General features: G+C 37.1%; 1 protein-coding gene across 5 annotated transcripts in view; it reads left to right on the top strand.

Annotated features, from left to right (window-relative positions):
* CLHC1 (clathrin heavy chain linker domain containing 1) overlaps positions 1–13,502 on the top strand; it is a 39,393-nt gene that overhangs the window by 3,745 nt on the left and 22,146 nt on the right. The window contains exons 1-7 of one of the 5 annotated variants that reach the window (XM_045077847.1): positions 1,062–1,084; positions 3,302–3,560; positions 8,060–8,247; positions 10,177–10,310; positions 12,262–12,463; positions 12,586–12,698; positions 13,086–13,179. In XM_045077847.1, coding sequence (XP_044933782.1) covers positions 3,384–3,560; positions 8,060–8,247; positions 10,177–10,310; positions 12,262–12,463; positions 12,586–12,698; positions 13,086–13,179 — 908 coding nt within the window. In that variant the 5' untranslated portion in view covers positions 1,062–1,084; positions 3,302–3,383. Of the gene's footprint in view, positions 1–1,061; positions 1,085–3,301; positions 3,561–5,919; positions 7,494–8,059; positions 8,248–10,176; positions 10,311–12,261; positions 12,464–12,585; positions 12,699–13,085; positions 13,180–13,502 lie in introns of those variants that run through there. The other 4 variants (XM_013047401.2, XM_004775664.3, XM_045077848.1 and 1 more) reach the window with 4 other exon arrangements.

Genomic DNA, 13,502 nt, shown 5'->3' with positions numbered 1-13,502 from the left:
ACTTGACTGGGAATCTTTGTGACTTGTTTTCTCTGTATCCCTTTGTGTCTAATATGAATGAGTGAGTGAAAGGTCATCTGCGTTGGTTTATGTGACTCGGGCATTTTGTAGATGCTGAGAAACAGTCGCTTTAGCTGTGTTGTAGTTTGAGGCACCACAAAGTCATGTCTTCTGAGCAGACCACATTATTGCTAAGTGACTATTGATTATTAAGCATTTTTTAGTACATTTTCTGCTAGAAACTGTACTGTGCACTGGAATGCATATAGGTAGGGAAGGATAATGGGGATAGAGAACATTTTGGTTTCTGCCTACTGGGAGAAATAGAGAATATAAACAGAACACTATTATAGAGTGGCTGAGTACTAATACCATGATAGAAGATATGCACAGTTCCATGGGAGAATGTAGAAGTTGACCAAGTTTAAAGGAATTCAGGGCAGCTTTCCTGGAGCTATATAAGCCGAGATCTGAAAAATGAGTAAAAGCCAACTGAGTAAGGATGGTAATAGGAGTGTTATCTCAGTGGGGGCAGGGAGTGTTGAGGATGGAGAGAGAGAATACAGAGATGGGAGAGAATCAATGCAGGACTCTCAGCAAATTCATGGCAAGGGCACAAAAATTTAGACAGGGAGAAAGATTTGGACTACCCAGCTCCTACAGGCCTACATAGGCTAAGTGAAGGAACTTAGATTTTATCTTAAAGTTAATAGGAGGCCACTGGTATTCCGATATAACCACTAACTCTCCAGTGGTCATACCCAATCTTTCCTCCTTACACTACTGTCTTTTACTATCTGAAATTACATTGTTTATTTATAGTTTGTTTCTCCTACTAGATTGTAAGCTCAAAGGAGCCAAGAACTTATTTATTACTGAAAATCTAGCTATAAAATAATGCTGGCAGTTAGTAAACAGTAAAAATTAGTTGGATGAGTGAATAAGGAAATTGATTTCTCACTTGGGAAAACTGTTGATCCATTTATGGGTTTTTACCTTATTGGAACTACCAATGTTCATTTACAAACTGGTTTTTCATTGTCCAGTTCTTCAGCATGAAGTAAATTAGGTCTTTTAAACTTTGGTAAGTATTTTGGTGTCTCCCTTCTCCTGCATATGACCTGTGGGCAGGATTTATAGGCCATCTATGTCATTTTAAATAGCCAGATATCAATTGCATCACTAAAACATGGTAAAATTGATCTAGACATTTACTCATCACAGCATTATAGTGGAAATGTTCAACAGTGGGGGAATGATTAAGTTAAGTATGGTCTGCTAGTCAAATATGCAATTATTAGAAGTCTTTTTTTTTTTTTTTAAGATTTTATTTATTTGAGCGGTGCCTGGGTGGCTTAGACCTTAAGCATCTGCCTTCAGCTCAGGTCATGATCCCAGAGTCCTGAATTGGGCTCACTGCTCAGTGGGAAGCCTGCTTGTGTTCCCTCTCGCTGTCTGCCAAATAAATAAATAAATAAATAAAATCTTAAAAAAAAAAAAAGATTTTATTTATTTGTTTGTCAGAGAGAGAGCGCACACAAGCAGGGGGAGCATTAGGCAGAGGGAGAAGCAGGTTCCCTTGAAGCAAAGACTTTTCTCCCAGTAACCTGGGGTCATGATTTGAGCCCAAGGCAGGCACTTAACCAACTGAGCCACCCAGGTTCCTAGAAGTCATTTTTTGAAAACTATTCAACAAGTGGAAAAGTGCTTTTAATATTGAGTGAAAAAAAATGAGGATGGGGCGCCTGGGTGCTCAGTGGGTTAAGCCTCTGCCTTCGGCTTGGGTCATGATCCGAGTGTCCTGGGATTGAGCCCCGCATCAGGCTCTCTGCTCAACGGCGAGCCTGCTTCCCCCCCTCTCTCTCTGCCTGTGTTTCTGCCTACTTATGATCTCTGTCTGTCAAATAAATAAATAAAATCTTCCAAAAAAAAAATGAGGATACAAAGCTGAATATAGAGTATGATCCTAATTTTTGTAATTATAAAAACTGGAAAGAAATATACCAAAATATTAAATAATCATTGTGTTTGGGTGGAGGATTCTGTATGATTTTTAGTTTTTTTTTTTTTTTAAAGATTTTATTTATTTATTTGACAGAGAGAGATCACAAGCAGGCAGAGAGGCAGGCAGAGAGGAGGAAGCAGGCTCCCTGCTGAGCAGAGAGCCCGATGTGGGACTCGATCCCAGGACTCCGAGATCATGACCTGAGCCGAAGGCAGCGGCTTAACCCACTGAGCCACCCAGGCGCCCCGATTTTTAGTTTTTCATTAATTTTCTTTGGTTGATATTTTCCAAATTTTTTTAAAAAGATTTTATTTATTTATTTGACAGAGATCACAAGTAGGCAGAGAGGCAGGCAGAGAGAGAGGAGGAAGCAGGCTCCTTGCTGAGCAGAGAGCCCCATGCAATGCGGGGCTCTATCTCAGGACCCTGAGATCATGACCTGAGCCAGAGGCAGAGGCTCAACCCATTGAGCCACCCAGGCTCCCTATTTTCCAAGTTTTATAGCTGAATATTCATGGGTAAAGGAGAGTTGGGAAGAGTTCAAATGTTTTGTCTTGCCAGATATTTTTCAGTAAGCCATGGGTTCTGTTTGGTGTTAATGTGAATAGTTTTCAGGAATCAACTTCTGTATTCAACTGGATAATGATTCTTTATTTAAAGAGCAATGGAATGTAGCAGCTTGAAACTGTGCTGGAAGAGGACTCTTACCTTTGATATCATTGATGGATGGATTTTAGAGGAAGTTCTGACTTCTTACTTTTTAGTTAGTATGTTTATTTTACAGATAAGAATTTTAATGAAGTTTATAATAAAATAAATTCGTGAGTTGTTTGTAGCTATCATGACTACCTAGGCCAAGTAAGCACGTGGGTAGAGAAGTATTTGACCTTGTTTATATCATTAGGAGGCTTCCAAACAGCTTTTCTCATGTGAAGCAAGCAAAGTGGTAAACCTTCTGTTAGAAAGTATTGAATTAAACATAAGAAACCATCTAATCACATGACAGATAGGCTTGGTTCCTAAAAAGCTCTTTATTGACTGGTGTTTGGTATTTCTATCCCAGAGGTATAGCACTTGACAGTAGAATAGTTAAGATCTTTTAATTCATAGGTTGAAATATTTATCTCTAAGATAAATATTTTAATTTATTATAATTTTTATTTATATTATAATTAAATTTTTTATAAATTAAATTATATTATAATTAAATTTATATTATAATTTTTTATAAACTTATTAGAAATGACTTGATTTATTTTAAGCTTCAAAGCAATTGATGGTCTTTTTTTCTTTCAGGCTTGCCAAAGGTTTGGCTTTTTTGGAAAAACGAGTCAAGACTTAAGTCTTCTCTGGTGAACAAGTGTGCAGATTGTGACATATGTCCATTCAAGAAATAAATAAACATGCAGTTCTCCCTCCTATCATTAGTAGGAGTGACAAGGAATTTTTGGAAAGTATGCAAAGATACATAATCACAGAAACTGAAAGAGTGGGCTGTAACAAGGAAGGACCTGCTGATGAATATTACATCATATACCGAAACGTTTTTGATAAGGTATCAAAGCTCATAGGATGAGGGAGTTTTCATGGGGTGGAAATGGTCTGTCTTGACAACTAATATTCCTGCCTCAGTGATATCACTGCTTGTTGAGTACACGGCGTTTGTCAATTTTGAGAAGTTCATCCAGTGTATTGGGAAGGGATGAATGGGGAAAATACAGTGCTGGATTTCTATCACTAGACACTTAATGAGTGTTTTGATTGTTTTAGCTTGAGTACAGGCTGTCAGTTTTTTAGCAACAACTTAGTTGTGCCTTCTAACATCCTTTTGGTCTTTTATCTAAAAATATCTGATTTGTTAGGGATTGGGTTGCCAAGCAGGAACCTGCTAATTGTTGTAAGTTTTGGCTTCGATTGGATCTAGCTTATTAAGGTGGAACCCTTTGTGAGTTAGAGGTCTTGATAGGTCCAGTAGGCAAGAGGTTTGACTGGACCGAACACTGGAAATAGAGGAGTTTAGAAAATGTTGTGGCTTTATATAACATTTGATCTTGCTTTTTAAGATTTTAGAAACACTTATTTTTCCTTACAAACAATTGCAGTTTCCCCTTTGGTTCCTTGTTTTTTTGTTTGTTTTTTATTTTTTTGTTTTTGTTTTTTTTACCGTTTTTTAACCTCCTTGGAAGATGCCCTGGCAGTTGAATAAGTGGAATCAGCATCCTTTCCTCTTTACCCAAAAGAAATAATTATTTATCTTAAGAATTCTGTAGACTTGGGGTGCCTGGGTGGCTAAGTGGGTTGGGCCTCTGCTTTTGGCTTCAGTCATGATCTCAGGCTCCTGGGATGGAGCCTCGCATTGGGCTCTCTCCTCAGCTGGGAGTCTGCTTCCCCCTCTCTCTCTGCCTGCCTCTCTGCCTACTAGTGATCTCTCTCTCTCTCTGTCAAATAAATAAATAAAATCTTAAAAAAAAAAAAGAATTCTGTGGACTATTGGTTTCTGAGTAAAACAGTCACAGGCAAAATAGGAACTCAGTATTTTGTTTAATTTTTTTTAAAGATTTTATTTATTTATTTGACAGATAGAGATCACAAATAGGCAGAGAGGCATGCAGAGTTGGGGGGAGAAGCAGGCTCCCTGCTGAGCAAAGAGCTGGATGTGGGGCTCTATCCCAGGACCCTGGGATCATGACCTTAGCTGAAGGCAGAGGCTTTGACCTACTGAGCCTCTCAGGTGCCCCTTTTGTTTAATTTTTAAACAGTATACACAAGAATCTTTTTTCTCCTCTAATTAAAAACATAGTGTATCACTCTAAGGAAAAATGAGCACAAAGTAGTGATTTGTACCTGTAAGTGGAATTAAGAAAATTGATGAGTATTCATAAGAGTATAAAATAAACAGTCTTTTCTTTTAAGTCATCTAAAAACACTATCTTTTAGAATTGGTACATTGGCAGGTTAGCCTCATTTTATATGTCATTATGATCAGTGATACTGCTTTTGAGTAATTAAGGAATATATCGTATGACTGTTTAAAGGCAGTGTTTTGAGTGGTTGCATCAATATCAAGAATCATGCTGGGGCACCTGGGTAGCTCAGTGGGTTAAAGTCTCTGCCTTCAGCTCAGGTCATGATGCTGGGGTCCTGGGATCAAGCTCCGCATCGGGCTTTCTGCTCAGCAGGGAGCCTGCTTCTCCCTCTCTCTCTGCCTGCCTCTCTGCCTACTTGTGATCTCTGTCAAATAAATAAATAAATAAAATCTTAAAAGAAAAAAAATAAAATAAAAAAAAAGAATCATGCTAAGATTCTACTTACCTGAAACCAGCAGAGGAAAGTTATCATAATGGTGACATGCTTATCTTGGCATGCCCAAATACTGATACTTGTTGGAAGATTTTTTACATGAAGAGCTGTCTGCTTTAAATTAGTATAGCTCTAGTAAAGTCATTTTGGAGGTGGTGTTAGTTAATTTAATTCTTAGAAAAAAGACATGGGAATAAATAAAAGATAATATTTACATCTGTAGTCCTTTTCGCCCTATCTCCCAAGACTTCCATGTGGACTATCTGTCCATTGTACAATAATAAGTTGTACATTTGTGCCTTGTAAAGAATCCTGTTCTTCAGGACTGAGAGGGGTCTGAAATAGAAATTACTTGGTACTTAAGAGAAACTTTTCTTCTAGTTTCTCAATATAATTGGTCTTTCCTTTTTTTTAAAAAGGATTTTATTTATTTATTTGCCAGAGAAAGAGCATGGGGGGGGCAGGGAGTGAGAATACAAGCAGGGGGAGCAGCAGGCAGAGGGAGAAGCAGGCTCCCTTCTGAGCAAGGAGCCTGATGTGGGACTCTGTCCCAGAACCTGGGATCATGACCTGAGCCAAAGGCAGACACTTAACCAACTGAGCTACCCAAGGGTTTCTGATCTTTCCATTTTCATGTTATTCCAGCACATTTGATTGTTAAAAAGCTATTAATGACTGCCTTCTCCAATCTTCCTTACCTTGGAAGGATCTAATTGGGCAATGATGAAAGTATTAACTTGCATCTCTGAGTACTTAGAATCAGAGAACAAATCCCAAATTCTGCTTAGAATCACACATAGAGGATTTTGCAAGTGCATGGTGCCTAAGTCAAGCAAGGAGGACCTGAGACTCCTGTAACAAGAATTGAGGGTAGGTTATAGAAAGAGCCAAATACTTAGTAAGCAAGGAAGACCAAAGCTAGGAAGAGTGAGCATCTATAGAAGAGGGTGAATTATGGAGGCAACTATCCTCTGGAAATGGCTGTTTTTTGTGTTTCTGGTAGCATGTACAGGTAGCCTGTGTCCATATATAGAAGCTGAGGTGGAATGACTACCCTTCCTCTTCTCGCTCAGACCCCTCTTACCAAGTCTCAAGTTTAATGAAAACCTGACCCTCAAACTTGAATGATGTAAAGCCAGGAAGTCCATATGGCAGGGTTAAGTTGGTTGGCTATAAGAGAATAAGGAGTCATGAGTGCTGTGGCAAAATGAAGAACCAATGTAGTCTAAAGTTCTAGCTGATTACTGCCATTAGGAATGGGGATTCATGTTGGTAGGTTTTCAGTTTTCAGAAGAAATGGAAATTGAGTTTTTGGTGAAATTTCCTACATTTTAAATATTTTTGTGAGTCAAGCAAAATTGGATTCTACCTGTAGCATGCCAGTGTGTTTCCTTTCCTTTTATGCATTTCCTGTGCATTCTTGACAGTTCCTATTAGTGTTCTTCTGAAATTTGTGTCTTCTAGCAAGCAAGTATGGGAGCTGATTGTGGTGTCATTACAAGTCTGTTCTCTCCATTAACGTACCCAAATTATATTGGATTGTTGTGGCATATCCTAGAGGCATGTGAAGTGGAAGATGGCCAGGAACAGTGGGGTATTTAATTTGGAAGACTACAGAGTAATAGCCTCTGTTTCATTAAAGGTTCCTGGGTGGCCGTCCTCCTGGTTTGGGTAGATGGGTAATAATGTCAAAAAGACAATCAGTATCTCCCATTCACATATTCTCTACTAATATTTACCACTGATCTCTTTGTACTATTTCTTGATAGACCAGATCTCTTCCAGAACAGATAATTTTTTTTTTAGATATTGTTTAGCTAACAGAAAACCTGTGGGGGATAATAGAGACTAGAGATGTAGCTGGAGTAGACAGCATAATATTCAGCTTTCAGGGAAAATTATGGATTGATCATATCTATTCCCTATACATATTGATCCCTTCTAAAATCCTCATATGCAGAGTTTGGAAACCATAAATTATAAGTTTTTGTTTTTTAATTGAAATGCTTATTAATTATTTTTGTGTGGATAATGCATACACAAGATAGGAGTGAAGGAAGGAAGGAAAGAAGGAAGAAAAAAGAAAGAATAATAAAGAAAAAGAAAAGAAAACCAATAAAGAAGAATATAGATTGGAAAGTTAGGTCCTGTTCACCTCAAACCCTGCTTCCTCTTTGCTTCTCTGCAGGTACCCACTGTTTCTGTTATTATTATCCTTCTGGAGATAATCTGTACTTATACACACCATTGGAAACTATGAATATGTAGCAGGTTTTCTATAGTTGCACTTGACATCTTAGCAATAGAAATGCAACTGGGGAATTGAGAGTATTAATTAACCAGTAGGAGCTGATAGGTTAGAAAAACAGAGAGGTGAAGGGAATCCAGGATTTTAAGGACTGAATGAAGCCAGAGACGTAATTTAGAGATAGTAAGGAATGATGGGCAATTATATTTCAAAGATATATAATTGAGATAATTAGACCTGATATTGGTTTTAACTGACATCATATGATATATGTGTTCATACTAAGTAGAGCAAAAATATTTAAGCTGATAGTATTGTAATGATTTCCAAAGTGCATATTGAGTAAATATTAGTTGTCTTAATACCCTGGGTATTAAAATTTAAGACTTCTAACTGCTTATCATGTTCCATTTAAGAAATAATCTACAATGCTGTTTGCAAGGCTTTTGTTCCATTGTCTTCCAAAAAAAAAATTCAGTATCATAGGCAGAAAAATAATGTTTCAGGTAATAGAGTATGTCACTGCATACAAATCCATTCTTACTTCAATCAAAAACGAATATGATGGCTTTATTGAGACAGTGAAGGAAGGCCAAAGAGCTGCATTTTGTCTTCATGGAAAACTTAAAGCTTTGGCAGCAGAGCCCACAGCATTGGTGTATCACAGGAAAAGAACAATCCAACTTGAAGCAAAGTAAGTATATTAGTAAGTAGCCCAAAGGTGATGATTGTTACTTGGTTATATTACCTAGTCAGTGTAACTATAAACAGTGGTTCTTAGCCCTCCAGAATCCTAAGCATTGTAAATAGTAAGAAATTCTCAACTAGATCTATAGTGAAATTGTCAAAAATAAGGAGATCCTACAGGTAGTTACAGCAAGAAGCAACAACTTCCTTACCTTCCCATCTGTGTTGTAGCATATATCAGAATTTCATTCCTTTTTAAGTTTCAATAATATTCCATTGTATGAATATACCACATTTTGTTTATCTGTTTTTCTATTTATGGATACTTGGGTTGTTTCTACCTCTGTGGCTATTGTGAATAGTGCCTCTATGAACATTCATGTGTAAGTATCTGAGTCCTTGCCTTCAATTCTTTTTTTTTTTTTTAAGATTTTATGTATTTATTTCAATAGAGAGAATGTGAGTAGGGAGTGGGGAGAAAATGAATCTCAAGCTGACTCTTCTGATCACAGAGCCTGATACAGGCTCGATCCCTTGACCATGAGATATGACCTGAGCTGAGATCAAGAGTTGGATACTTAATCAACCAAGCCACCCAGGCGCCCCAAGAGTCTGTTTACTTTTAACATGCTCTTCTTCTGCAATCATAAGGTTTTTGGTTGAAAGGCAAAGGGTATTTTATTTCCACAGTCCCTCTTTCATGAATACTGCAGGTTCTTACTCTGAGCCATCTGTAGGGACCAGGAACTCTGTATTGTAATCAGATGTGGGCAACAGTTCTTTACTGACAAACTTGTTTTTAATTTGCCAGAAACTGACACTTATATACTGAATTTATTTTAATCTGTTATTTCCTCCCAGGGCCAACATATCAGTGATAAACTAGACAGTGAACTTCAAATGATGCTTAAAAGAAATTTATACCAAGAGGTAGCTCTTGGTTTTTAAGATCCCCATTTCTGGAATAAGACAGTTTTATCACAAAGAGGTGCTATCCTTCCTCCAGCTCTAGGCTCAAAATTACTATCGAGGGCTGAATAATGGCCTCAAAGATATTGGGTCCTAATCCTGGAAACCTGGAATTGCTCCTTTACTTGGAGAAAGGGTCGTTATAGATGGTACTATTTTAAGGATCTTGAGATGGGGAGATTATCCTGGATTATTCAGGTGGGCTTTAAATACAATCACAAGTGTTTTTTTTTTTAATTTTTAAAAGATTTTATTTATTCATTTGACAGAGAAAGAGAGATCACAAGCAAACAGAGAGGCAGGCAGAAAGAGGGGGAAGCAGGCTCCCTGCTGAGCAGAGAGCCCGAAGTGGGGCTGTATCCCAGGGGCTCCATCCCAGGACCCTGGGACCATGACCCTGGGACCATGACCTGAGCTGAAGATAGATACTGCCTTAACCCACTGAGCCACCTAGGCGCCCCTCCCTAGAGCTTCTGAGAGGAAGCATAACCCCTTGATTTTGTCCCAGTGATACTGGTTGTGGATTTCTGATCTCTGGAACTGTAGGAGAATAAATTTCTGTTGTTTTAAGCTACCAATAAGTTTTTGGCAATTTGTTATAGCAGCTACAGGAAGCTAGTATAATTACAAAAATAATTTTAATTACAAAGGTAACTTTCAACTATAGGGAATACATGTAGTACTTTATGGCCAGATTATTATGTTTAACACGTACGCATTTCCAGTAAGATTGTGAATTGTAGTGTAAGATTTTAATTGATGCTCTGAGAGAAAACCGTTCCTCACTTTTGAGTTTAGTTAATTTTTAATGGACATTGTTTCAGAAACTTAACACCTCAGTCCATAATGGTTCAAAATGATACTTAGCCAAGGTAAAGTAATGATTTAACCTGTTTTACTTTAAATCTTATGATTAAATAACTAAACTATTTGAAAGAAATGTAAGAAAGCCTTTCTGTTTTTTCAGAATGAGGGTTATTGAAAATAATTCCTCAAAGATTCAATTGCAAATAGACAAAATGAAAAAACTTAGGGCAGAATATGAGGCAAAAGAAGTAAGATATCATACTTTCTCCAAAGATCCTTCAAAACCTATTCCAGGTATGCATTTTGTTAAAAATGTTTGAAATCCCAACTGTTTTCAGTTATTACCTATCATACAAATCAGTTTACGTGTGCTGCAGTGTGTGTTTCTGCAAGTGTACCAGGACTTTAGCCAGACTTCACGAACAACTTTAGCCTGGACTCCAGGTGGATATAAAGGAATGAGACAACTTCAACAACCTTGAAAAACTGAGAGAATTCCAGACTGCCCAGATTATATAAAGTATAAGGGAAGGACTGTTAGAGTTTGGTTCCTGCATCAATGTCGATGTTATCTGCAAACCTATTAGAAATGCAGATTCTGGCTCTGCAGCAGACTTACTGTGTCAGAAACTCCAGGGGTGGGAGTTGGGGTGGGGGAGTGGAGTGGAGCTTAGCAGTGTTTTAGCAAGGCCTTCATATGGTTCTCAAGTTTGAGAATCCTTGCTATAATATATGAAAAACCTATACTGTATTAAGTTCTAGTGAATATTGTTGATTCCCATTGATGTCAGCATTTACTGGTTCTTTATCTTCAGCTAAGCCACATTTTAAGAAATTGGAATATATCCTGGAATTCCTCAGGATGTTGAGAAGTTTGTACGATGCGTGGATAGAAGAATTGCAGAAAAGGGAGACTTGGAGAATAGCTAACTGTATTCAGAACTTTTAAGGATTTCAACTAGTGTTTATGCAGAGGCAGAATCAGTAAGTGGAAATTTTAGGAAGTTAGATTTGGTTTCATTAGAAGACGCTCTGTCTTGAAAATAATGAACTGCTACATACCAGAGGATTTCAGGTTGGACGACCATCCTGCATTTGGTGGAAGCAGGGACTAGATTCACTTTCAAATATAAAATTATGAGAGTCAAAGTACAAATAAGGTACATATTAATAAGTAGAGAATAAGTCAAATTGATTAGATGCTGAGAGGATTCAGGGTAAGGGAATGATTAAAAACTGAGTAGGATTAATCCAGGGAGGTTTCTGGGAGAGAATTTTGATGTATGCCTTTAAAAACCAACTGGTCTGCATAAGGGAATCATTTCAAGTGTTGTGAATGGGTTGTTATGAATAATATGGGGGGGGCGGACAATGAGGGATTGGGGACTGAGGGCTTGGCAGGTTTTATAGACTTTGCTTTGGAGGGAATAAATAGATTACCCTGGGGTTTGCCGTAGTAGGTTAATGGAATCGTTGGTTAGAAATCTTTGGACAAAAAGCCTGAATTGTTAGGCAGAAGCTTTTGGTGGAATTGACTAACAGTGGTATTTAAAGGTTGGAAAGGTGTGACAGTGAGGTTATTAAAACTTTTTAAGATGCAGGGGAGCCTGGGTGGCTCAGTCAGTTAAGCGTCCAACTCTTGAGTTCAAGACTTTACTTATTTATTTGACAGAGAGACAGAGAGAGAATACAAGCAGAGGGAGCGGCAGAGGGAGAAGGAGAAGCAGGCTTCCTGCTGAGTGGGAAGCCCAACGTGGGCCTCGATTCCAGGACCCTGGGATCATGACCTGAGCCGAAGGCGGATACTTAACCCACTGGCCACCCAGGCAGCCTTTGACTTTTGATTTCATCTCTGGTCCTGATCTCAGAGTCTTGAGATCAAGCCTCAGATTGAACTACACACTGAGCATGGAGCCTGCTTAAGATTCTCTCTTCCTCTCCCCCTCCACAGCTTGTGCACAAACTCTCTCTCTCTCTCAAATATAAAAAATAAAAAGCTTAAAAAGAACTTTTCAAGATGCCAGGTTTTGGATAATCAGCCTTCATTGATGATATATTTAAAACTACTACATATTTAAAATTGTGTGCTAATTCTGTTCATGTTCAGTAAGTTATAAGTTCATGCTACCATTTCTTAATTATTTCTTAACATAGCAAACTGTGATCTGTTTTGCTAAGACTTGTCATTTGAGCACAAGAGTCCTAAACATGGTTTCATTTTTGACTTGTTTCCTTTTTCCCGTAGGCATGACTCTCCAAGAATCTGTCAATTTAGTTGCTCTCACTAAATACCTGAAACATCTTGAAGATAAATATGCTGAAATTAAACAGGCTATGTTGAAAAAATACGTACCAATTCAGAGGAAGGCAGAGTTAGATGAGGAAATGATTATGACATTAAAACGGAGAGATTTAGCTGAAAATCTGAACAAACAACTACAGTTTCGGTATGAAAATTGATTATATACTTTTTAAGTTTGAAGCTTTTATTTGTGTTTATTCTTTTACTCCACTATTTGATTTTAGGTTCGGTATATTGATTTTTTTTTTTTTTTTTTTACCTTTGTAGTCATCAGAGACTGCAGATTATTTCAAATGCATTTATTTCCTGGATAAAATCTGATATGAGCAGCTCATTTGAAGACTTTGTAGAGCATATTCAGAAAACTAAAAGTTTACCTGGTAATTTATCTATATTTTTTAATTACCACAAATAATGGAAAACATCATTTTTCCCTCCAGAAAGCAGAAGAGTGAGGATTTTCCTAGGCTGAGTTTAAAGAAATTAAAAAAAAAAAGTATTTCTGTTTTGTCTCTATTACCCTATGAGCTTCTTCCTTAAACAGCTAAGAGATAATTGGTAAATAAATAGTAGATGTGGTAAGCCAAAGAGAGTATACCTAAAACTGTACCTGAAAATACTCGAGATACAAACAGGGAGGCCACTCAGTTTAGGAAGAGATTGGTGCTTTTAGAAACCATAGCATTAAGTTGTTTATTAATTAAACATGTATATATTTATTATTTTCTACTGATTGATAATCTTAAATATTCTGTGGTGCTTTTTAGTAATTATAGGTGATGAAGGCATTGTTGAAGAACTGCTTGAAGATGATCCAGGCAAGGCAAAAGGAGCTGAAATTTTGCTTTGCTACATTGAAAGGCAAATATTTGAAAAGCTTTGATTTTCCTTGTTAAAATGTTACCACATTTATTTAATATTTATTTAAATATTAAGTAAATATTTAATATTTATTACATGTTTAGCATTTGTTTAGCATCTTGGTGAGCTATAGTCTCTAGATTTTGCATTTTTACAATTTTAGTCTAGCAAACAAATTGGAAAATAAACTAGAATTTTAAAAAATAGATTCTTTGTGTGGAAAATAGTAGATGGGTAGTCCAGAAGATTTTTCAGAGGATATATATTTAACTTTTATTTATATAATATATTTGCATTTCCTAGCCATTAGCCTGATGTTATGA

The sequence above is a fragment of the Mustela putorius genome, unplaced genomic scaffold (genome assembly GCF_011764305.1).
Source record: "Mustela putorius furo isolate JIRA1106 unplaced genomic scaffold, ASM1176430v1.1 tig00000224_pilon_pilon_pilon, whole genome shotgun sequence".
NCBI lineage: Eukaryota > Metazoa > Chordata > Mammalia > Carnivora > Mustelidae > Mustela > Mustela putorius.
This window is presented reverse-complemented; position numbering and strand designations above follow the sequence as displayed.